This window comes from Pristiophorus japonicus, chromosome 5 (genome assembly GCF_044704955.1).
Source record: "Pristiophorus japonicus isolate sPriJap1 chromosome 5, sPriJap1.hap1, whole genome shotgun sequence".
Classification (NCBI taxonomy): domain Eukaryota; kingdom Metazoa; phylum Chordata; class Chondrichthyes; family Pristiophoridae; genus Pristiophorus; species Pristiophorus japonicus.
The window spans coordinates 76,299,973-76,323,792 of record NC_091981.1 but is presented as its reverse complement, the minus strand read 5'-3'; the positions used below and the strand labels follow the sequence as shown (position 1 = coordinate 76,323,792).

Sequence of the window (23,820 nt, the reverse complement as noted above, 5' to 3'; positions counted from 1 at the left end):
GTCTCTTCCTTCAATCCTATGACTGTGTAAGAATGCTAACAGACAATGAGAGTGACAGTAACATATGTGCTCGGTTGGCATCTGATCATAAATAAAGATGGCCTTTCAGCTCATTAATCCATCCATCAATCCTACAATTTCCCTACAATAGCATTCAGCAGTTTCTTTAATGTCTACAGTACCCAACCTGAAAATTCATTGCATGTGTTGATTGTTCTGTGAATAATTTCTTTCTGATATTAGTCATAAATTTCCCCTTTCCCAAACTATTGGCCTGGACACTGTGGGAACTTGCCTGCTCTGCTTGTCTTCCAAAAAGTGCCAAGGGTTCTTTAAGTCCACCTGAGAGGATACTTAAAAGACAAAAGAAGATACTATTCCCATTCTTTCTATTAGCCTTCTGGACCATAACCTCTGCTATTTTTTCACATGGTAGCTGTTAATTATTGTGCTATTCCCATTTACACCTTCTCGACTCATCTTGTTTCTTTACTTGTCCCATGACCATCTCCTTTTGTTTCATACTATCATACTTTTTGTCATTTAATCACTCCTGCCTTCCACCCTATCACCGACCTCCCCTTTTGTTCTTTCTTCCCCTCCCCCCTTTCCCTGCCCCACACTTGCTTAAAATTTGTTACATCTTTCGTCTACCACTTTGGCACAAAATAATAGAAAAGTAAATTATAATTTTAATTGGAGAAAAATTGCAACATGCTGCAGTACAGAGAGACTTGGGGGTCCTTGTGCATGAAACACAAAGTTAGTATGCCGGTACAGCAAATAATCAGGAAGACAAGTGGAATGTTAGCCTTTATTGCAAGGAGGATAGAGTATAAAAGTAGGGAAGTCCTGCTACAACTGTACAGGGTATTGGTGAGGCTACACCTGGAGTACTGCGTACAGTTTTGGTCTGTGTATTTAAAAAAGGATATACTTGCATTGGAGGCTGTTCAGAGAAGGTTCACTAGGTTGATTCTGGAGATGAGGGTAGGTTGGGCCTATACACATTGGAGTTCAGAAGAATGAGAGGTGATCTTATTGAAACATATAAGATAATGAGAGGGTCGGCAAGGTGGATGTAGAAAGGATATTGCCACTCGTAGGGGAAACTAAAACTAGGGGACATAGTCTTAGAATAAGGGGCCGCCCATTTAAAACTGAGATGAGGAGAAATTTCCTCTCCTGAGGGTTGTAAATCTATGGAATTCTCTGCCCCAGAGAGCTGTGGAGGCTGGGTCATTGAATATATTTAAGGCAGAGATAGACAGATTTTTGAGCGATAAGGGAATAAAGGGTTATGGAGAGCGGGCAGGGAAGGGGAGCTGAGTCAATGATCAGATCGGCCATGATCTTATTGAAGGGCGGAGCAAGCTCGAGGGGCCAAATGGTCTATTCCTGTTCTTATTTCTTATGATCTTCTGTAGAACTAGAAAACATGAACTCTGTTTCTCTCTCCACAGATGCTTCCTGATTTGCTGAGTATCTCCAGCACTTTCTGTCATACAATCATAGAAATTTACAGCATGGAAGGAGGCCATTTCGTCCCATCGTGTCCGCGCCAACCGACCAAGAGCTATCCAGCCTAATCCCACTTTTTAAGCTATTGGTCCGTAGCCCTGTAGGTTATGACACTTTTTAAGTGCACATCCAAGTATTTTTTTAAAATGTGGTGAGGCTTTCTGCCTCTACCGCTCTTTCAAACAGTGAGTTCCAGATCCCCAGCACCCTCTGGGTGAAGACATTTCCCCTTGTATCTCGCCTAGACCGCCCCCACCCCGCCCCAATGACTTTAAATCTATGCCACCTGGTTGTTGACCCCTCCGCCAAGGTAAACAGGTGCTTCTTATCCACACTATCCAGGCCCCTCATAATTTTATACACTTCAATCAGGTCTACCCTCAGCCTCCTCTGTTCCAAAGAAAACAGACCCAGCATCTCCAATTTTTCCTCATAGCCAAAATTCTCCAGTCCAGGCAACATTCTTGTAAATCTCCTCCTTTGCACCCTTTCCAGTGCAATCACATCTTTCCTGTAATGTGGGTGACCAGAACTGCACACAGTACTCCAGCTGAGGCCCAACCAGTTTTTTATACAATTCAAGCATAACATCCTTGCTCTCGTATTCCATGCCTCGACTAATAAAGGAAAGTATTCCATATGCCTTCTTAACCACCTTATCTACCTGGCCTGCTACCTTCAGGGATCTGTGGACCTGCACTCCAAGGTCCCTTTATTCCTCTACACTTTTCAGTGTCGTATCACTTGATGTGTATTCCCTTGCCTTGTTGCATCTCCCCAAATACATTACCTCACACTTACCCGGATCGAATTCCATTTGCCACTGTTCTGCCCACCTTACCTGTACATTGATATCTTCCTGCAGTCTGCAGCTTTCTTCTTCATTATCAACCACACAGCCTATTTTAGTGTTATCTGCAAACTTTGTAATCATACCTCCAACATTCAAGTCCAAGTCATTGATATATACCACAGAATGCAAGGGGCCTAGCACTGAGCCCTGCGGAACCCCACTGGGTGCAGCCTTCCAGTGAAAAAAACACCCATGAGCCATTACCCCTTCTTGCCTCTGAGCCAATTTTAGATCCAACTTGCCACTTTGTCCTGGATCCCATAGGCTTTTACTTTCATGACCAGTCTGCCATATGGGACCTTATAAAAAGCTTCGCTAAAATCCATACACAGTACATCATACGCACTGCCCTCATTGACCCTCCTGGTTACCTCCTCCCAAAATTCAATCAAGTTTTTAGTTCAGATTTCTAGCATACGCAGTATTTTGCTTTTGTATTGCAATGTATTACATCCCACATTACTTCATTGACTACACTCCAAAAGTACTTCATTGTAAAGTGCTTTGAGATGTCCAGTGGTCGTGAAAGGCACTATAGAAATGCAAGTCTTTTTATTAACTTTTTGAATGTTTTTTACAACGAGAATAGTGTGTAAAAAGTTGAAGTTCACATCAAATCACTGATTCTGTGTTGATTGCATCTGCAAAGACTGCAACAGCACAGCCTGTGGAGGAGCAGGATATCACTGATAGCAATTTTCAGATTTCCACGTTCAGTTGCGCATGTGCGGACACCAGAAGTTGCTGTCTGTTTTAGACAGTAGTGATGGCGAACGGCGACAGTTTCACCATCATTACAGCTGCAAATTCTGGGCCAATAGGACAGGTGACCAAAAGCTTGGTCAATGAGGTAGGTTTTAAGGAGCGTCTTAAAGGCGAGAGAGGTTGAGAGGTTTTAAGGGAGGGAATACCAGAGCTTGGGACCTAGGTAGCTGAAGGCACGGGCGTCGGTGGTGCAGCGATGAAAATTTGGGATGCGCGAAAAGCCAGAATTGGAGGAGCGCAGAGATCTCTGAGAATTCTGTGGCTGGTGGAGCTTGCAGAGGTAGGGAGATGTGAGGCCATGATGGGATTTGAAAACTAGGATGAGAACGTTAAAATCGAGGGATTATCGGGAGCCAAGGTAGTCAGGGAACTAGTTGTAAGTTGTCGAATCCCATGGTGGACATCAAGTAAAGGTGAACATCATTTAGTAGGGGAAAGAGGCATGGTTTGGATATGCCCCAAATATAATATTTCATGGTTGAAGTGATGATGGTGAAAGGCATGCTGGGGAGATCAGCAGGCACCAAAGACCATACCTGGCATTATGTTACCAATCTCATTTGTAGGCTCTGGTGCACCTTCCTGACAATGATTGAATAACTTGCTTGCAGGTGTCGGGGCCCAGTTGCAAATCTGTGCTATCTGACGCAAGAACAGCTACAGCCAGCCTCTCCATGGCCACTGCCAGTCAGTCAAGGTCACCTCTCCTTCAATTCTCTTTTTTTTTTCTACCACCTCCCTCCAGGCATGCTGCACTATTGTTTTTGGGGGAGGATGCCCTTCAATTTCCATTGAGGCAACCCTCCTCATCTAGCAGCACTTTCACTATGCCAGTCGTTAAACAGCGTGGGGTGAGGGGTGGGAGGGTGGGGAGATGTTTTTTGAATAGCGCTTGGAAAGGATGACCCCTGCAGAGAAAACATTTACCGCCCCTTTTTACTTTGGTCCCTATATATCTTTTTTAAGTGGCTCCTTCCTTCTGCTTCCTACCTATTGAAATCTCCCAGCACAATCAATATGAAGCAGGAGCTTATGAATAAATATTGAGGGCTAATCTTGGGACATTGGCCCTTCTAGAAACCAGCAAGCATTGTGCCTGCTGTGTGGATGCTTTGCGGATTTCAGTAGTCCTGTACTGAAGCAATCCTTGTCTCTCAATCTTGCCGCCCCTGTGGTTTGCCATCTTAATTGAATAGCAATTTACTCCTTCTGGTTTTCTTTTCTAAAAAAAAAATCAGACATTACTGTCTCACTGTCCAAAGCATTTGTTAAACCTCCTCCAGCTAATGATGCATGTAAAAACCACTATATGCCTGCACAAGAATTACTTGAGCCTCAGTTTGCACTTGTGTAGCACAATAACTAACATCTTGAACTCAGTTCCTGTAAGACCTCCAATTCCTGTACTACATCACCTTGAGCTGTTTTTATATTACACTTCATAGATCAATGTGGCATTCTGGTTAAACAATGACCCAATGCCAAAAGTACAGTATAAAATGGGCAAATGTGCAATATTCAAGTCACCATTAAGGATAGCGCATAAAAGCAATCAGTACATAACCCAACTAAAAAAAGTAAACTTGGGATTGGCCCTCTGAACCACCATTCTCGTGTTTAAATTAAAATTTGCATTAATATTTTGAGCTATGCTTTGTACATGTTTTGAGTATATATGTGTAGAACTCAACCCTCGAACATCAGCAGAATCTCAGCAAATTATAAGTTGATAACTTGTGTTCAAATAAGAAAGAAGATGCAGCAATATGCCAATTCTGGTTTATTAACTCCATACTTTTCTGTTGTAGATCTATGGAAATAAATACATTGATAAGATTGGTGAATACCTAAAATCTTTACAGGAGTGAACACCTAGTTCAAGCGCCTGTATGTCTTGCACTCCTTTAAAGTTGCATTAAAAGACATTTGGAAGTACTGACAAGGCAACTATCCATAAAGGTTTACATGGTGGCTATATTCAACATTGTACAGAGATCCTAACATGGATTAGTGTCCTACAAAAAATTTAAATGGGGAATGCTTTATGTTGCCGATATACTTTCCAACCTAGTAAGCAAGAACCTGTACGACAAATTGAACGGGAAGCTTTATTAAGTTCTACGATAAACAATGCATGTGTTGTTGAAGAGCGACCAACATCTCCACAGAAGTCTGTTCTCCGTGACTATCCTGCAGATCTACAAAACAAAACTGAAAATACAGATGTTTGCAATAATGGTGCTGTTCCAACAAAGAGGTAAATTACTTTTTTTCAGTTCTGCTGATTTTACTGTTTTTCATCAGCTTCACAATCATTTCATGGTATTTGGTCTCTTTTAGTGTTTACAGAATAGAAATGACCTCTGTTATAGCTCTCCATTATAAACCACAATAACATCTTTCAGTTATGTCAATCCCTTTATATTGCAACCTTCAATTTAACTTTGATATGTTATCAGGAAGAGGTAACTGCTACTTGCATTGCTGTACAACTGAATCTGGCATGTGACTACACTATTGCACTACTTAGGCCTCACATCTTGGTACTGTATTACTAGCTTGCACTGCTCTCAAAGTTTTATTGGTGTAAGACCAGTATGTGCATTGTATCTGCCTCCATTATTTTGTACTGTCATCTTTTGTGTTGGGAGGGTTTCACATTTTGTGCTAAAAGTGTTGTGTGTACTCTTATGTCATTAGTGTGCGTACACAGGACACAGCTGCAATTTCAACATTGCAGTTTTACAAGAAATCATTACTTGTACAAACTAGTTCCACTCAGTTCCTCCTACAGGTTCAAAGATTTCTAACAAATTAAGTCTTTGAAAGAAAAACTTTCATTCATACAGCACTTTTCACAACCTCAGGACATTCCTGCATGTTTCAGGGGCTGACAGCATGCCTGAAGATAGAGAGGCGCAAAACCTCAAATCAGGTGCTTGCTTACCCCAAGGTTAGTGGTAGTGCGTCACTTCTGGAGGGGGTGGGCGGGACCTGGGCTGGGTATAGCTGGTTTGTGGTGAAGCTGCTCCAGGCTTCAGTCAGTGGTGGGTAGTCCTTTGTGACGAGTTGTAAGTTGCACTGTCTAAGCCCCACCCCTATGTAGTGCTCACTGATGTAAGTTGTGGAGGTGACAATGTGATCCTGGTGGCTCCTGGTCCTGGGGGACATGGACTTGTTGTAATAATTACAGTTTTAAGCAGTTGCACAAGAACGTTACAATTTCTGAAGTTGTTCCAAATGGTTAATGGGACTCAGGATTTTTATTCGTCGTAAATGCCGGCATGGACTGGTTGGGCCGAATGGCCTGTTTCTGTGCTGTGTATCCTATGTAATCCTTTGTAATTTGTGTTTGACTTGAGTTCAGGTGTAATTAGCTGGTGGTGTTGGGGTAAGTAAATTAGATGTGATTAAGCATTTTTCAGTGAGTCATGGGTTATCTCCCTCACCCTCTTCATGTTATTTAGGTTGCAGCTCTCAGCCCTGGTGTTTTGGGCAGGTGCTTGTTGGCCAGGCAGTGTTAGTATTGAATACCTTTTGAGGTTGATTTTAACATGGGCACATCAGCTTCACTATTTCAGGCCAAACAGATCTGCAGTCATCACACCCTTTGAGTGACATTTCCCCATCCAAAAACATTGTCACTTTGAAACATTTCAGTTTAATTTTCAATGGATTTGCAAACTGTAACTCTTATTGACTGTATATCTCTCTCAAACATTTTCCCTGTATTGAAATTTTTTTTTTATTTGGAGCATATGCTGCAAGATAGAGGAGATACTTAAACAGTTGGAGGATTGAAAATGTTATATCCCTGTTCAAAAAATGGAGAGAGGGTTAAACCTGGCAATTACAGGCCAAGTCAATAAGTGGGGAAACTTTGAGACAATAATCTGGGACAAAATTAATTTGCTCTTGAGAAAGTATGGGCTAACCAATCGTTGAATGTGGCAGAGCAGGTTGAGAAAGCAGTTAAAACAGCAAACGGGACCCTGGGCTTGATAAGTGGGAGGCAGAGTACAAAATATGGTACAGAGGGTGCGGAATTCCTAAAATGCATTCAGGTGAACTTCTTTAGCTAGTACAGGTGCAGCGACCCGAATCCAGAACCCACGTGTCCGAGACTGTCAGGTGGGCAGAACAGTGGCAAATGGAATTAAATTCGCATAAGTGTGAGGTAATGCACTTGGGGAGGTCTAACAAGGCAAGGAATACACATTAAATGTTTTGACACTGAAAAGTATAGAGGAACAAAGGAACCTTGGAGTGCTGGTCCACAGATCCCTGAAGGTAGCAGGCCAGATAGATAAGGTGGTTAAGAAGACATAAGATCATAAGAAATAGGAGCAGGAGAAGGCCATTTGGCCCCTTGAACCTGCTCCGCCATTCAATAAGATCATGGATGATCTGGCCTTGGGCTCAGCTCCACTTCCCAACCCGCTCCCCATAACCTTATCGTTCAAAAATCTGTATCTCCACCTTAAATGACCCAGCCTTCACAGCTTTCTGGGACAGAGAATTCCACAGATTTACAACCCTCCGAGATGAAATTTGTCCTCCTCTCAGTTTTAAATGGGAGACCCCTTATTCTGAAAAACTATGCCCCTAGTTCTAGATTCCTCCACGAGGGGAAACATCCTCTTGCTGAGACCCCTCAGTATCTTGTATGCTTCAGTAAGATCATCTCATTTTCTATACTCCAATGAGTATCATCGTCATAGGCAGTCTCTCTAACGAGGATGACTTGCTTCCACAGGAGTTCAGATATTTCAATGAAGGACCAGATATTCCAGTCCTGAACTCTAGTTAAAAGGGTGGAAGATGCCTGTGCGTGGATTTTAACGTATAGTCACTGTTGCACATCAGCCACCACATGGGCTTGACCGAGCTAAGCCTTTATCCAGTGGCAAGGGTTAACCAGGATGACCGGAGACTTGCTTTGCTGCACGGACCTAGTGCGCGCACACATTGCAGTGTGGGTTGGCCCGTGCTGCCTCTTCTGGGCTCTGCACCCTCATTTTTTTCCCACACCTCCGCCTCTCTCGCCTCTCCTCCGCCACAAATATTCGCAGCTCCTCGGCCATGATCTCCCTCCGCACCAAACATTCACCAAATCTCTGCCACGATCACTCACCGAATTTCAGCCACGATCCCTCATCGCTCCTCCGTCTAGATCACTCACCGCACCTCCACCACGAACTTCCTGCTCCTCTGGTTTACCCAGGTCTGGCCGATGCTCCTGCCCATGCTCCAGTGACCTGGGTCCTGATGACGTCGCCCATTTGTGTTGGCTCACATTAGAAGTTGTGGTGGTATGCTCCAGCTCTTTTATGTCCCCACCTACGGAGGTGTTCTCTCGCAGGTCGAGGGGGCCCCGATGTTGCAGGGCCCGCTGCTCCAGCTCTTTTGTGGCCCGACCTGCGGAGGTGTTCTCTCGCGGGGTGAGGGGGGGCCACGATTATTAAGTGCATCAATGGTGTCTACAGATACTGAGTAAAAATGAATTAAACAAGGTTTCACAACCAAATGCTTGGGAATAATTCAGTTTTTACTGCATTATACCTTTAGAAAGCCAGATCATTTTTCTGCATAACCAGTGCAAAATGGCGTTCTGGACATCCGTGGCTTCAGGTGTGGTACTGAAGGACTGCTAATGTGATACCTTTGTTTAAAAATGGAGAAAAGTATAGACTGAGTAATTACAGGCCAGTTAGCCTAAATGATGGGAAAATGCTTGGAAAGAATTCTGAGGGACAGGATAAATCTTCATTTGGAAAGACACTGATTAATCAAGGATAGTCAGCGTGGATTTGTTGAGGGAAGATCATGTCTGACAAACTTGATTGATTTTTTTGAGGAGGTAGCAAGGAGGTTAGATGAGGGTAGTGCTTTTGATGTGTATATGGATTTTAGCAAGGCTTTTGATAAGATTCCACATGGCAGACTGGTCACGAAAGTAAAAGCCTATGGGATCCAGGGCAATGTGGCAAGTTGGATCCAAAATTGGCTGAGAGGCAGGAAGCAGAGGGTAATGGTTGATGGGTATTTTTATGACTGGAAGGTTGTTTCCAGTGGGGTTCTGCAGGGCTCCGTGCTAGGTCCCTTACTTTTGGTACTGTACATCAATGATCTAGACTTGAATATAGGAGGTATGATCAAGAAGTTTGCCGATGATACTAAAATCAGCTGTGTGATTGAGAATGAAGAAGAAAGCTGTAGACTGCAGGAAGATATCAATAAACTGCTCAAGTGGGCAAATGGAATTCAATCCGGAGAAGTGTGAGGTAATGTATTTGGGGAGGGCTAACAAGGGAATGCGCAATAAATGGTAGGACACTGAAGTGTAGAGGAGCAAAGGGACCTTGGAGTGCAGATCCACAGGTCCCTGAAGGTAGCAGGCAAGGTAGATAAGGTGGCTAAGAAGGCCTAGAAACTGCTTGCCTTTATTAGCCAAGGCATAGAACATGAGCAGGGGGGTTATGCTTGTACTGTATAAAACACTAGTTAGGCCACAACTCGACTACTGCGGTCACCACATTACAGGAAAGATCTGATTGCTCTAGAGAGGATACAAAGGAGATTTACGAGGATGTTGCCGGGAGTAGAGAATCTTAGCTATGAGGAAAGATTAGAAGGGCTGGGTATGTTTTCCTTGGAACCGAGGAGGCTGAGGGGAGACCTTATTGAGGTGCAGAAAGTTATGAGGGGCCTAGATAAAGTGGATAGAAAGGACCTAGTTCCCTTAGCAGAGGGGGGAAAAAAACCAGTGGGCATAGATTTGAAGTAATTGGTAAAGGTTTAGAGGGGATTTGAGGGGAAATTTCTTCACCTAGAGGGTTGTGGGGGTCTGGAACTCACTGCTTAAAAGGGTGGCAGAGGCAGAAATCCTCACCACATTTAAAAATGTACTTGGATGTGCACTTGAAGAGCCGTAACCTACAGGGCTACAGACCAAGAGCTGGAAAGTGGGATTAGGCTGGATAGCTCTTTGTTGGCCGGCACGGACACGATGGGCCGAAATGGCCTCCTTCCGTGCTGTAACTTTCTATGATTCGATGATTCTAGTGATTTTCAATACTGACAGTCTTAAAGTCAGAATGGTTGTGAAAAGAGGCCTGGGTATGATCAGAACTGGAGGATTCCAAGACTATTTATAGCAGTCATCAAAATCTGAGGAGGTTGAGGCTATGAATAATTGCAGTCAGAGATTAATGTAGGGTAATGGGTCTTGTTGTGAATGCAAGTGCCTAAAAGACTCGAGTGCATCGTGGAAATTGGTGTCTCTGTCCAATTCAATCAGTTCATTTATGATGTAATCAGTGGCAACATTAGAGTAAATGAGTATACATGGCCCATTAATGAAATAATCCCATAGATGATTGCCCAATAATAAAGTAATCCCAAGCTTTTTGGGAAAGATAGGGAAGGAAAAGAAGGAGGGATAGCAGTTTTGATTAAGAAAAATATTAGTGCTAGAAAGAGAGAATGTCCTTCAGGAGTCAAGAGAGAATGTCCTTCAGGGGTCAAAACAGAATTTATTTGGTTAGAGGTAAGAAACAATAAAGAAGCTATTATGCTACTTGGTGTATTTTATAGGCCACTAAATAGTGGGAAGGAGATAGAGGATCAGATTTGCAAAGGAATTACTGTGAGGTGCAAGAAATTTAGAGTAATGATAATGGGAGACTTTAACTGCCCCAATATTGAATGGGGCAATGAATGTGCTAAGGACAGATAGGATAGGAACTTCTGAAGTGTGTTCAAAAGAATTTTCTTGATCAGTATGTTTCCTATCTAATAAGGAAGGAGGCATTGCTGGATCTAGTTCTGGGGAATAAAATGGGTCAAGTGGAGAATGTCACAGTCAAGGGCATCTTCGTATGATCACTCTTCCCATCATAAGGTTTAGATTAGTGATGGAGAAGGACAAGGAGCAATCTAGAATCTATTTTCGTACGATGGAAAAAGTTTATAATGGATGTCTAGTTTGGTTATCCATTCGATCGCCTCCTGAGATGCCGAGTGGAGAAATGAGCTGCCTCCCGCAACAGATCTTAGTGGACAAGTTGTTGTGATGTGTTCTGTGGTCTGGGACTTATGGCCACAGTCGCACTTTGGGTTGTCCCTCACCTTACACTTGTGGTGCAGATGGTCGCTTCGTTCATGCCCTGTGCGGATTCAGATGAACGCTGTCTTCGAGGGAGGTCGAAGCCAGGGACCTCTGCTATTGGGTCAGGAATGGGGTGTTGGTTCTCTATGCTGCGTGCGTCCCACAATTCCGTCTGTCTGGATAGTGGGTTGATACCAGCTGCGTGAATATTGGCTGCTGTTTACCAGAATGGCCGGCGTGATTTTAAACAGTTTCGTGGTGGATTTTTCAAATCTTTGTGAATGGGAAGGTCGATATTGCTCATGATTTTTTCTGTCTTAAGGAGCATGGTGGTGTTGTGGCGAATGGCAGCCGGAGCAATGTGGGACAGCACCGGGAGCCACTTAGTTGGAATAAACATCTTCTGACACCATCCTCATGGTGGCACTTAGCTGCACGTCCACAATATTTGTGTGGCGGCTGCAGTACCATGAGGATGAGCAGTATTCTGCAGCTGAGTAGACTAGGGCCACTTATGGTGCGAAGTGTTCTGGCTGTGCTCTTCCATGACGTTCCAGCAAGTTTCTGGAACAGGTTCACCCTGGTTTTTAATTTTTGGTCAGTATTGGTGAGATGAGGTTGATAGATGAGAGTCCTGTCTAGGTATTTTGGGTGGGGTTCATGGGCAAGTCACATTCCACAGAAGGAAATACTGAGGTCTTTCCAATCGTCATTTTTATTCAGATGGAATGTCGACAGAACTGTCTTCTGGATTGGTATGGAAGCCCCGAGTCTGGAAGTAGCATTCCAGTCGTTCTAGGCCACTGAGCATCCTACTTGCTTCCTCTATATATGTCTAATATTCTAGAATAAAATTACATAAATGGAGGAGGGCTAATTTCAGCGAATTGAGGAGGGATCTGGCCAGGGTAAATTGGAGTCAAAGACTGGCGGGCAGAAATGTTAATGGAGCAATGGGCGGCCTTTAAGGAGAAGATGGTTCAGGTACAATCTAGATACATTCCCACAAGGGAGCAAGGGAAGGTAACACAAACCAGAGCTCCCTAGATGAGAACTAGAGTCGAATGAAGCAGGAAAAGGGACCTATGACAGATGTCAGCTGGATAATACAAGGGAGAATCAGGCTGCATATAATAAGTACAGAGGACAAGTGAAATAAGAGACAATATGAGAATAGATTGGTGGCTAACAGGGAATCCAAAGGTCTTCTATAGGTATATTAACATTAAAAGGGTTGTCAGAGGAGCGGTGGGGCCAATTAGGGACCAAAATGGAGATCTTCAGGTGGAGACAGTAGGCATAGCTGAGGTATTAATGAGTACATTGCATTGGTGTTTGCCAAAGCTATTGTAAACAAGGATATTGCCAGTATACGAGACGAGACAAAAACAGATAAACAAGAGGGACTAGAAAGGCTGGCATTATTTAAAATGGTTAAGTTATCGGATGGGATTCCGCTTTGGTTGCTCACGGAACTAAGGGTAGAAATTACAGAGGTATTGGCCACAATCTTCCAATTCTCTTGCGATGCAGGTGTGGCGCCACAGGACTGGAAAATTGCAAATGTTACAAAAGCAAAATACTGCGGCTGCTCGAATTCTGAAATAAAAACAGAAAATGCTGGAAATATTCAGTAGGTCCACTCCCAGCACTTTCCTTCCCTTCCTCCACTTTTCTGTCTCCATTTCTGTGGATAGGCTATTGACAAACCTTCACTATAAGCTCACTGACTCCCACAGCTTTCTGGACTACACTGCCTCCCATGTCGCTTCCTGTAAGAACTCTCTTCCATTCTCCCAGTTTCTCCATCTCCGTGACATCTGCTCTGATGATGTCACCTTCCATACTAGTACTTCCGACATGTCTTTTTCCTCAACCAAGGATTCCCCTCTACCATGGTTGACATGGCCCTCGACCGTATCCATTCTATTTACCGCATTTCTGCTCTCAGCCCTTCCGCTCCCTCCCAGAACCACAATAGGGTTTCCCTTGTCCTCACCTTTCACCCCACCAGCCTCCACATTCAAAGTATCATCACCCGCCATTTCCGCCACCAAACACATGATAAGAATATATGAAAGGCCATTTGCCCCTCGAGTCTACTCCGCCATTCAATAAGATAATGGCTGACCTGATCATGGGCTCAACTCCACTTCCCTGCCCGCTCCCCATAATCCTTTACTCCATTATCGCTCAAAAATTTGTCTATCTCCGCCTTAAATATATTCAATGATCCAGCCTCCACAGCTCTCTGGGGCAGAAAATTCCATAGATTTACAACCCTCTGAGAAGAAATTCTTCCTCATCTTAGTCTTAAATGGGCAACTCCTTATTCTGAAAATATACCCACTAGTTCTAGATTCCCCCATGAGTGGAATACAGTATTCTAAATTGCAAGAAGTTCAAGACACCTTGTCGATTCCCCTCATTATGTTTTATGTTTCAATAAGATCACCTCTCATTCTTATGAACTCCAATCTGCTCAACCTTTCTTCTTAAATCAACCCCTTCATGTCAGGAATCAACCTAGTGTACCTTCTCTGAACTGCTTCCAATGCAAGTATATCCCTCCTTAATTAAGGAGTCCAAAACTGTACACAGTATTCCAGGTGTGGCCTCACCAATACCCTGTACAGTTGTAGCAGGACTTCTCTGCTTTTATACTCCATCCCCCTTGCAATGAAGGCCAACATTCCATTAGTCTTCCTGATTACTTGCTGTATCTGCATACTAACCTTTTGTGTTTTTGGAGATTTGTAGGATCTTGCGGAGACATCGTTGGTTATCTGCCAACTGCAAGACTCCTATACGAAAAATTAGTTACAGGTGACACCACAACTAATTTGACAAAGCTAGGAAGTCATAGGATTTCTGGTGCAGAAAAGAATACATCTGGTCAAAGTTCCCTGTAATTTTGTTTGATGGCACATGGCTCCGTTAAAGGGCTGCACGGGCCATTCAAAATAGTGCACGTGCGCGGTTTTTCTCATTGAAAAGCCAGCAAGCCGGCTCTGTGGGGTTTCTGGAGCACTGTGCGGCCGTGCAGCTTTCAGGGAACATTACTCATAGGAGGACATTTGATAGAGCTATCTAATTAGTTCCACTCCCCTGCTCTTTCCCCATAGCCCTATAATTTTTTTCCACTTCAAATATTTTCAAATTTCCTTTTGAAATTTACAATTGAAACTGCTTCCACCCCTTCAGTCAGCACATTTCAGATCACAACAACTCTGCATATAACATGTTTTCTCATGTCGCCTCTGGTGCTTTTGCCAAACTCCTTAAATCGGTGTCCTCTGGTTACTGACCCTTCTGCCATTGGAAATAGTTTTTTCCTTATTTACTCTATCAAAACCATTTGTGATCTTGAACGCCTCTATCAAATTCTCTCTCAACCTTCTGTGCTCGAAGGAGAACATCCCCAGCTTTTCCAATCTCTCCACATAACTGAAGTCCCTCAACTCTGGTACCATTCTGGTAAATCTCTTCTGCACCCTCTCCAAGACCTTGACATCCATCCTAAAGTGTGGTGCCCAGAAAAGAACAATATTCTAGCTAAGGCCTAACCAGCATTTTAAAATAGTTTAGCACAACTTTCTTGTTTTTGTACTCTATGCCTCTATTAATAAAGCCCATAATCCCATATATTTTTAACTTCTCAACTTGTTCTACCACCTTCAAAGATCTTTCAGATTGCATCGCGAGAAACTGAACCCATCAGTTGGCTGCTTTGTGGCAGAATTTTTACAACAACATGAATCTAGTGTGTGAATTCTAGTACAGCAAAGGCATAACTCTATTGAACCTGTGTTGTACGTGACCATAGGGGTGCTTGTAGCCGAAATTAGAACTGCAAATCCTAGCCACCGATGTGAAGAAGCTAGTCTCTGATATTTTCACTGCATCGTGGTTTTGTAATCTTAATTATATTAAGATTTTCAGTTCCTCGCAAAGCTATATAAAACATTAATTTACTTTAATGTTGGGAAAGAAAGATGTACATTGTGTAATTATTACAACACCGTTTTTAACAGGTAATTCGGTGCAATCATATTTGCATGCTAGCTACAAAAGTATATTGAAGTGTTCAAGAATCTAGTGTAATTTTCTGCCATTAGCATTTATGATTTATTCCTAGTTATAATACCATGTCCCCAAAATCTATGTTCCTCCAGTGGGATTTCTAGTGCAGGAAGTAAAGCTTTCTTTCGCTGTGATCGCTAGTTGTGAAATCTCACTGTGTACTGAGCCAAATAGTAACTTACAATGCATGCGATTGCTTGTTAATTGGCTAACACAGATACTTTCTGGGAATTCCTGCTGCTCAATGAATTGCAAGACTTGTATAAAAGCTGCTGCAGCAGAGAAGAAATGGCTTTGTCTTGCTTCCCAAAAGTGCATGGAGTTGATTCACCTATGTAGCAATTTAAGCCACCAAACTAGTAGTTACATACATATCAACGCAAATTTAAAAAAAAATAATTTCTTAAAGCATAAACCCAACTGTTGGCAGGCATTGAGCAGAGATAAAGCACTTAATTGCAGGAAGGAAGACTGGGGGGTGAATGGAGGCTGAACGTGGGAGGGGGGAGAAAGAATCTGAACAGGGCAGCGGACTGCTGATCACTGAGCCCATTTGGCCAGGGCTAAGGCCCGCAGGGCTGCGAGGAGCTTACTGCACATGCACGCACACTCTAGAGTGCATGTGCAGAGTTCCCGGCACTGTTTTCAGCATCTGGACCTGGCTCCGCCCCTCCCGCTGGCTGCAATACCACTGGCGTCCCCCCTTCAACCTCCTGAAACTTTGCCGTGTTTCTGCTGAGCCCAGCCTCTCCTCACCACCCCCCCCCCCCCCCCCCCCCCCCTTAGCTTCCCCTTTCCCAGGTACAATTATTTATTATTCAATTGTTTACCTGAGTTCTTTATTTTTGTTGAGTTATTTCAACTTTTATTTGCAGGTCCTTACTTACTTACCTGCGCCGATTTCTTAATTGCCCGCAAGATTATTTCAGAGCTGGCCACATATGCTGACCGAAGTGGATTTGGAGTAACTTTTAGCTGGCCTAAATGGCCAAAACTGGCATAAGTGGCTGGGTACGCCCCCTTTTTGAAAAAAAACCTGAACTAAAAAAAATCGTACCTAACTGAGTTACTTTGGAGCAAGTTGATTGGGGAAAATGGCCAAAATTGAGCCCATAGACGGGCTAAGTGAGTGGGCAAATTTTGGCAGATGGAGTATAATGTTGGAACGTGTGAGGTCATGCACTTTGTCAGAAAAAAATCAAAGAGCAAGTTATTATTTAAATGGAGAAAGATTGCAGTACAGCGGGACCTGGGCGTTCTTATGCATGAAACACAAAAGGATAGTATGCAGGTATAGCAAGTGATCAGGAAGGCCAATGGTATCTTGGCCTTTATTGCAAAGGGGATGGAGTATAAAAGCAGGGAAGTCTTGCTACAGCTATACAAGGTATTGGTGAGGCCACACCTGGAATACTGCATGCAGTTTTGGTTTCCATATTTACAAAAGGATATACTTGCTTTCGAGGCAGTTCCAGGTTGATTCCGGGGATGAGGGGGTTGACCTATGAGGAAAGGTTGAGTAGGTTGGGCCTCGACTCATTGGAATTCAGAAGAATGAGAGGTGATCTTATCGAAATGTATAAGATTATGAGGGGGCTTGACAGGGTGGATGCAGAGAGGATGTTTTCACTGATGGGGGAGACTAGAACTAGAGGCATGATCTTGGAATAAGGGGCCGCCCATTTAAGAGATGAGAAATTTCTTCTGAGGGTTGTAAATCTCTGAAATTCATTGCCTCAGAGAGCTGTGGAAGCTGGGACATTGACTAAATTTAAGACAGAAATAGACAGTTTCTTAAATGATAAGGGATAATGGGTTATGGGGAGCAGCTGGGGAAGTGGAGCTGAGTCTATGATCAGATCAGCCATGATCTTATTGAATGGCGGAGCAGGCTCAAGGGGCCGTATGGCCTACTGCTGCTTCTATTTCTTGTGTATGGCCCCAGAAAAGAACATAACCAGTTTCTAGTGGTTTCAGAGTCTTGTCGATGGTGTTCTGAGACCATTGCTAGGAAATGTATATGTGGACTGGGATGTTTTTGGTCCTTTGCTCATTTTGCACATGCCAGGACTGAGTGGGAGAGCTAAGTGAATCTAGTGGTGTGCCACCTCTGTCATAAAGGTAGCTTTAAAAGTTGGCTCTGCAGTGGTCGAGTTACTTCATACAAGCTGGAAGTGCTACTTAGATTTATAAACCTAGCTTTTTCTTTTGCTTACCCACTCAAAGAATGAATAGGAATGCTTTCACTTTGAAAAGCATTCAGTTTTTAAAAATTTCCTGACCGGGTTATAATATCCTTTCGGAACTTTTGACCAAGGAAAGCATCACAACTGAGCCTGATCCTATTGTTGCCCAACACCCATGCATGGGCATTTTTCAGGATGTGAAATCCTACTACTTTTTTCCCCAATCAGATGTCTGCCATCTTCAATGTATTGGGTTTATCCATATACAGGGTACTAGCATTTCATCGGTGTTCAACATGGAACCAGGAGTGTTATTAAAAAAAAAATGGTGAACATAAAAGCTGCAAAAATCTACAAAATCTAGTATGCATTCAGTTTCTAGTGTGCATTCAAATACCAATCTGCAATCTTTTTTCAGAAACTTCTTATGGTCTTGTTGGTATTGTAACAAAACTAGATTTCTTGACACGCACATTTCAAATTTACAATCAATCAATTGATGTTTGAATGGCATTACTGAGACATTTTAAAGGAGTTGTTTATTGGGGTGGGGTGGTGGTGCAATATTCAGTGGAATGTGGATACTTCTGAATACAAGTGTGATAGGAGTGTGGATGTAACTTTTTAAAGCAAATCTCTTTTTGGCTGTATTTCATATGTGCATTATAGTTAATGGCTTTGTAGTACACATCCAGGACATATTACTGTAATTGTTCAGGTAAAGTGATCTATAAACAACTCTACAAGAGTAACTTTCTTTTAGTTTCTCCCCACAGTCTTCAACTGCAATTAGAGCAGGTTTTGAAAGTAAAGAATCTGACACCCATACACAGCAGTTAAAGAGTGATCATCAGGAACAAGTTTCTGCAGTCCAGAAGACCGATGAGGCTCCAGAACTAAAAGTGCCACCTGTATTGGAAAGGACTGAAAACTTGCAAGATCACTGCTCCAATTCTGAAACACAAGATAGTGTAAAGTAAGTTGTCCCTTTTTTGAGAGTTGCACATTGAGGCCCATATGAATGTCTAAGCTACATGTGTGGGAGGAGGAGGGGTGGGGGAGAGAAAGAAGTGAACAAAAATATTCCTGAATAAGAGCAGAAGTGGTTTGGTCTATCAAAGTGACATTTCAAGTGTGTTAAAGAGCCCTTCAATAATCTATTGAAAATCTGCTAGCAAGAGAAAGTATAATGAATGGTTAGTTCTGTTATTTTGCTACCGACTGTAAAATCTGAGCGATTATATCTGCGCTGAGCGAAGATTTGAATTCATTGAGGCTTTTGATTTGTTTCCAAATTGATATTCTAGTGGAATGTGACCTACCCTACATACCTTTTTAAAGCAGGATTAATGCACCAGACTTCCAGTCTGGGCTGATTAGTATCCATATTATTGAGCAGTACCATGAAACAGGGCTAAGTTCTGCCCGAAACAGGGCTAAGTTCTGCTACTAGGAAGTTGATTCTTTGGCCACTTTTTTTGATCAGGATTTTGGTTTCTATTCAAATGTATGCTTCCTATCCAGAACATTCAGCTGCTGTAATTCACAATCGTTTGGCTAGGCTTTGGAAAGCCATGAATTCTCATTGGGCTGTACCAAAGTTTGTTCCATTTTTTTTATTTTGGAAGCCTGGGAGGTGAGAGAATGGGTAAGGGATTGTTTCTATTATAGATGTCCTTTAATAAAGAGATAACTCCATGTATGCACTCTTATTTCTTTGGGTGCTCTAGGTGGAGGAATGCAAATCCTCACAATCAGAGTTCTTAATTGCGATGAACAAAGGATCAAACCAAGTTCAGCAGTTGTGCCTTTTGTATGATGTGCTCATATCTGCACAGTATATTGATTCTGATATTTTAAGCATCTAGTCCATCTGCTTTTTCTCTGAGCAAGATCCTGCGACAGCGATAATGCACCAAATCTCGTATAACTCACTAAGTAGTTTGAAGTACTGATTTGGGCTGCAGATTGTTGTTGCTGGTCACATCTTGGAAATGTGCTCAACATTTCAGCAGATCTGTTGTGTAAGAAAAACTGGTGTATAATTGATGTCTGACAGTCTTAATTGTTTTCGTCTTAAGTTTCTCCCTGCAGGCTTCATCTGTGAGTGGACCTGATTTGGAAATTGTAAAGGATGAAAAGTGTGACACTCTCTCCAGTTCACAGCAGATAGAAAGTGACCTTCAGAAACTTGCTGGCAAAGTCCAGGATACTACTGTCATATCAGAACTCAAACCAGCATCGGATGTGAATGGAATTGCCAGTGTAGAAGATCAACGGGTTGGTTCTAATACATGGGCAAGTACAAGGTAAAGTAAATTTTACATAAATGTGCTTAGTATGTTGCATACATCAAGTCTGCAATTCTTCCAAACCTCAATAAACTACATTGAGAGATTATTGCCACTCAGTGCTTTTATATATCAACAAACTTGCAGCCACTTTGAACAGAAATTATGCATCCTTGTTTCCTCTATAGTAATTATACAAATTTCAAGCAAGCTTTTTGTTCACCTCGTTCTATGCCCACAGAATTGATCTAATTTTGAAGTTACTTTAACTTATCCTTTTGCTGGTAACTGCCACTCTGGTGGACACTCTGCAGACTGATTTAATTGTGATGTTTAATCATTAGCTACTTTTGTGAGGTGAATAAAGTACTTCATTTAAAGATAATCATAGAATCATCTTTAGAAATTTACAGAACGGTGGAGGCCATTTCGACCCATTGTGCCTGCGCCGGCCAACAAAAAGCTATCCAGCCTAATCCCACTTTCCAGCTCTTGGATCATAGCCCTGTAGGTTACGGCACTTCAAGTAGACATCCAAGTACATTTTAAATGTGACGGTTTCTGCCTCTACCACCCTTTCAGGCATTGAGTTCCAGACCCCCACCACCCTCTAGGTAAAGAAATTTCCCCTCCAATCCTCTCTAAACTTTATATCAATTACTTTAAATTTATGTTCCCTGGTTGTTGACCCCTCTGCTATAGGACCCTGTCCTATCCACTCTATCTAGGCCCCTCATAATTTTATACACCACAATAAGGTCTCTCCTCGGTTTCTTCTGTTCCAAAATAAACAAATCCAGCCTACCCAATCTTTCCTCATGGCTCCAGTCCAGACAATATCCTCGTAAATCTCCTCTGTGCTCTCTCTAGTGCAATCACATCTTCCCTGAAATGTGGGCAGTACTCTAGCTGTGGCCTAACTAGTGTTTTATACAGTTAAAGCATAACCTCCCTGCTCTTCTATGTATTCTATGTCTTGGCTAATAAAGGCAGGTATTCTGTATGCCTTCTTAACCACCTTATCTACCTGGCATGCTACCTTCAGGGATCTGTGGACATGTACTCCAAGGTCCCTTTGTTCCGCTATACTTCTCAGTTTACATGATCATTTAATGTTTGTTCCCTTGCCTTGTTAGCCCTCCACAAATGCATTACCTCACACTTCTCCGGATTGAATTCCATTTGCCACTGTTCTGCCCACCTGACCAGTTCATTGATATCTTCCTGCAGTCTACAGCTTTCTTCTTCTTTATCAACCACACAGCCGATTTTAGTATCAATTGCAAACTTCTTAATCATACCCCCTACATTCAAGTCTAAATCATTGATATATACCACAAAAAGCAAGGACCTAGTACTGAACCCCACTGGAAACAGCCTTCCAGTCACAAAAACACCCATCAACCATTACCCTTTGCTTCCTGCCTCTGAGCCAATTTTGGATCAAACTAGCCACTTTGCCCTGGATCCCATGGGTTTTTACACTTCGTGATCAGTCTGCCATGGGACCTTATCAAAAGCCTTGCTAAAATCCATATACACTACATCAAATGCACTACCCTCATCAACTCTCCTTGTTACCTCCTCAAAAATTCAATCAAGTTAGTCAGATATGACCTTTCCGTAATAAATCCATGCTGACTGTCCTTGATTGATCCGTTTCTTTCTAAAGTGAAGATTTATCCTGTCCTTAAGAATTTTTTCCAATACTTTTCCAACCACCGAGGTTGGGCTGACTGGCCTGTGATTACTCTGTCTTCCTTTCTCCTTTTTAAACAAAGGTTCCATGTTAGCAGTCCTCCAGTCCTCTGGCAGCACACCAGTAGCCAGAGAAGATTGGAAAATTATGGTCAGAGTCTCTGCTATTTCCTCTTTTGCTTCCTTTAACAACCTGGGATACATTTCATCCGGGCCTAGGGATTTATCTACTTTGAAAGCTGCTAAATCCCTTAATACTTCCTTTCTCTCTCTCTGTTTATTTCATCTAATATTTCACACTCCTCCCCCCTGATTGCAATGGCTGCATCGCTCCTCTCTTTTGTGAGAACAGATGCAAAGTTTTCATTAAGAACCATACCCACTTCTTCCGCCTCCACACACACATTACCTTTATGGTCTTGAATAGGCCCTACTCTTTCTTTAGTTATCCTCTTGCTCTTAATGTATTTATAAAACATCTTTGGGCTTTCCTTGATTTTACCAGGCAAAATATGTTCAGACACACTCTTTTTTGCTTTCCTAATTTCCTTTTTTAATTTCACCCCTGCACTTTCTATACTCCAATAGGGTTTCTGCAGTATTGAGCCCTCGGTATCTGTCATAAGCTTCCCTTTTTTTTTTTATCTTGCCCTGTATGTCCCTTGACATCCTGGGGGGCTCCAGATTTGTTAGTGCTCCCCTTTTTCTTTCAGGGAGCATACTTGCTCTGAACCCTCTGGAACTCCTTCTTGAATGCTTCTCGCTGCTCTGACACTGATTTAACTTCAAGTAGCTGTTTCTAGAGCACTATGACTAAATCACCTTATCAAAATTGGCTGTTCCCCAATTGAGAACTTTTATTCCTGGTCTATCTTCATCCTTTTCCATAACTACCTTAATCTAACTGAATTATGATCTCGAGCACCAAAATGCTCTGAAAACTTTAAGTCCAGAACCGACCCTCCCTTGCTACATACTGGCTTTAAAAAAAAAAAAAGTTCTCCTGAATGCATTTTAGGAATTCCGCACCCTCTATCTTTCACGCTAAGTTTATACCAGTTAATATTAGGCTGGTTGAAATCCCCTACTATTACTGCCTATAGTTGTTGCACTTCTTTTGAAATTTGCTTACATATTTTCTCTTCTATCTCCATCTGTATGTTTGGAGATCTATTGTACACTCCTAGCAGTGTGATCGCCCCTTTTTTGTTCTTCAATTTGATCCATGTGGCCTCATTTGATGATCCTTCCAATATATCATTCCTCCTCATAGCTGTAATTGTTTCTTTAATCAATACTGTGAACCCACCACCCCCACTTTTTTTAACCCCCCCTCTCAATCCCATCTGAAAACCCTGTAGCCAGGAATGTTGAGTTGCCATACCTGCACTTCTTTCAGCCATTTCTCAGTGATAGCTATAATATCATACTCCTAAGTGTCTATCTGTGCTCTAAGCTCATCTGTCTTATTTCCTTTCCTCCTTGCATTGAATTATATACCATTTAGCACTGCCAAAGTTCCTTGTTGTCTATTTTAGAAACACAGAAATTTACAGCGCAGAAGGAGGCCATTCCGGCCGACAAAGAGCCGCACGGCCCTCGGTCAGCAGCCCTGAAGGTTACATATAAACCTATGAACATTGGCAGACAGGTAAAGAGCACCCAGCCCAACCAGTCTGCCCCACACAACTGCGACACCCCTTACGCTAAAACATTCTACCTTCCACCCCAACCGGAGCCATGTGATCTCCTGGGAGAGGCAAAAACCAGATTTAAAAACCCAGGCCAATTTAGGGAGAGAAAAATCTGGGAAAATTCCTCTCCGACCCATCCAGGCGATCGAAACTAGTCCAGGAGATCACCCTGACCGTGTTCAATTCCCTGCAGTACTTCCCATTATATCTGCGCCATTTAACAAAAGGTCATCCAGTCTAATCCCAATTACCAGCTCTAGGTCCGTAACCCTAAGTACCTATCCAACCATCTCTTAAAAGTGGTGAGGGTTTCTACATCCACCACTCTTCCAGGCAGCGAGTTCCAGATCCCCACACCCTCTGAGTAAAGAAGCCCCCCCTCAAATCCTCGCAACGTTCCACCAACCTCCTTAAAACCATGCCCCCTCGTAATAGATCCCTCCACCAATGGAAATAAGCCCTTACTATCCACTATGTCCAGGCCCCTCAATATTTTGTACAACTCCGAGGTCTCCTCTCAACCTCCCCTGTTCTAATGAGAACAAACCTAGCCTATCCAATCTGTCCTCAATTAAGATTCTCCACTCCAGGCAGCATCCTAGTAAATCTCCTCTACAGC

At 42.7% G+C, this 23,820-nt stretch overlaps 1 protein-coding gene across 13 annotated transcripts in view; it reads left to right on the top strand.

Moving 5' to 3' along the window:
- The window catches only part of LOC139264375 (ubiquitin thioesterase otulin-like), a 138,310-nt gene that overhangs the window by 22,700 nt on the left and 91,790 nt on the right, over positions 1 to 23,820 (top strand). For 6 of the 13 annotated variants that reach the window (XM_070880729.1, XM_070880722.1, XM_070880723.1 and 3 more), the window contains 3 exons: positions 4,948 to 5,396; positions 18,282 to 18,494; positions 19,600 to 19,827. In XM_070880729.1, the coding sequence (XP_070736830.1) occupies positions 5,170 to 5,396; positions 18,282 to 18,494; positions 19,600 to 19,827 (668 nt within the window). In that variant the 5' untranslated portion in view covers positions 4,948 to 5,169. Of the gene's footprint in view, positions 1 to 1,463; positions 1,622 to 4,947; positions 5,397 to 18,281; positions 18,495 to 19,599; positions 19,828 to 23,820 lie in introns of all 13 variants that reach the window. The other 7 variants (XM_070880732.1, XM_070880730.1, XM_070880733.1 and 4 more) reach the window with 3 other exon arrangements.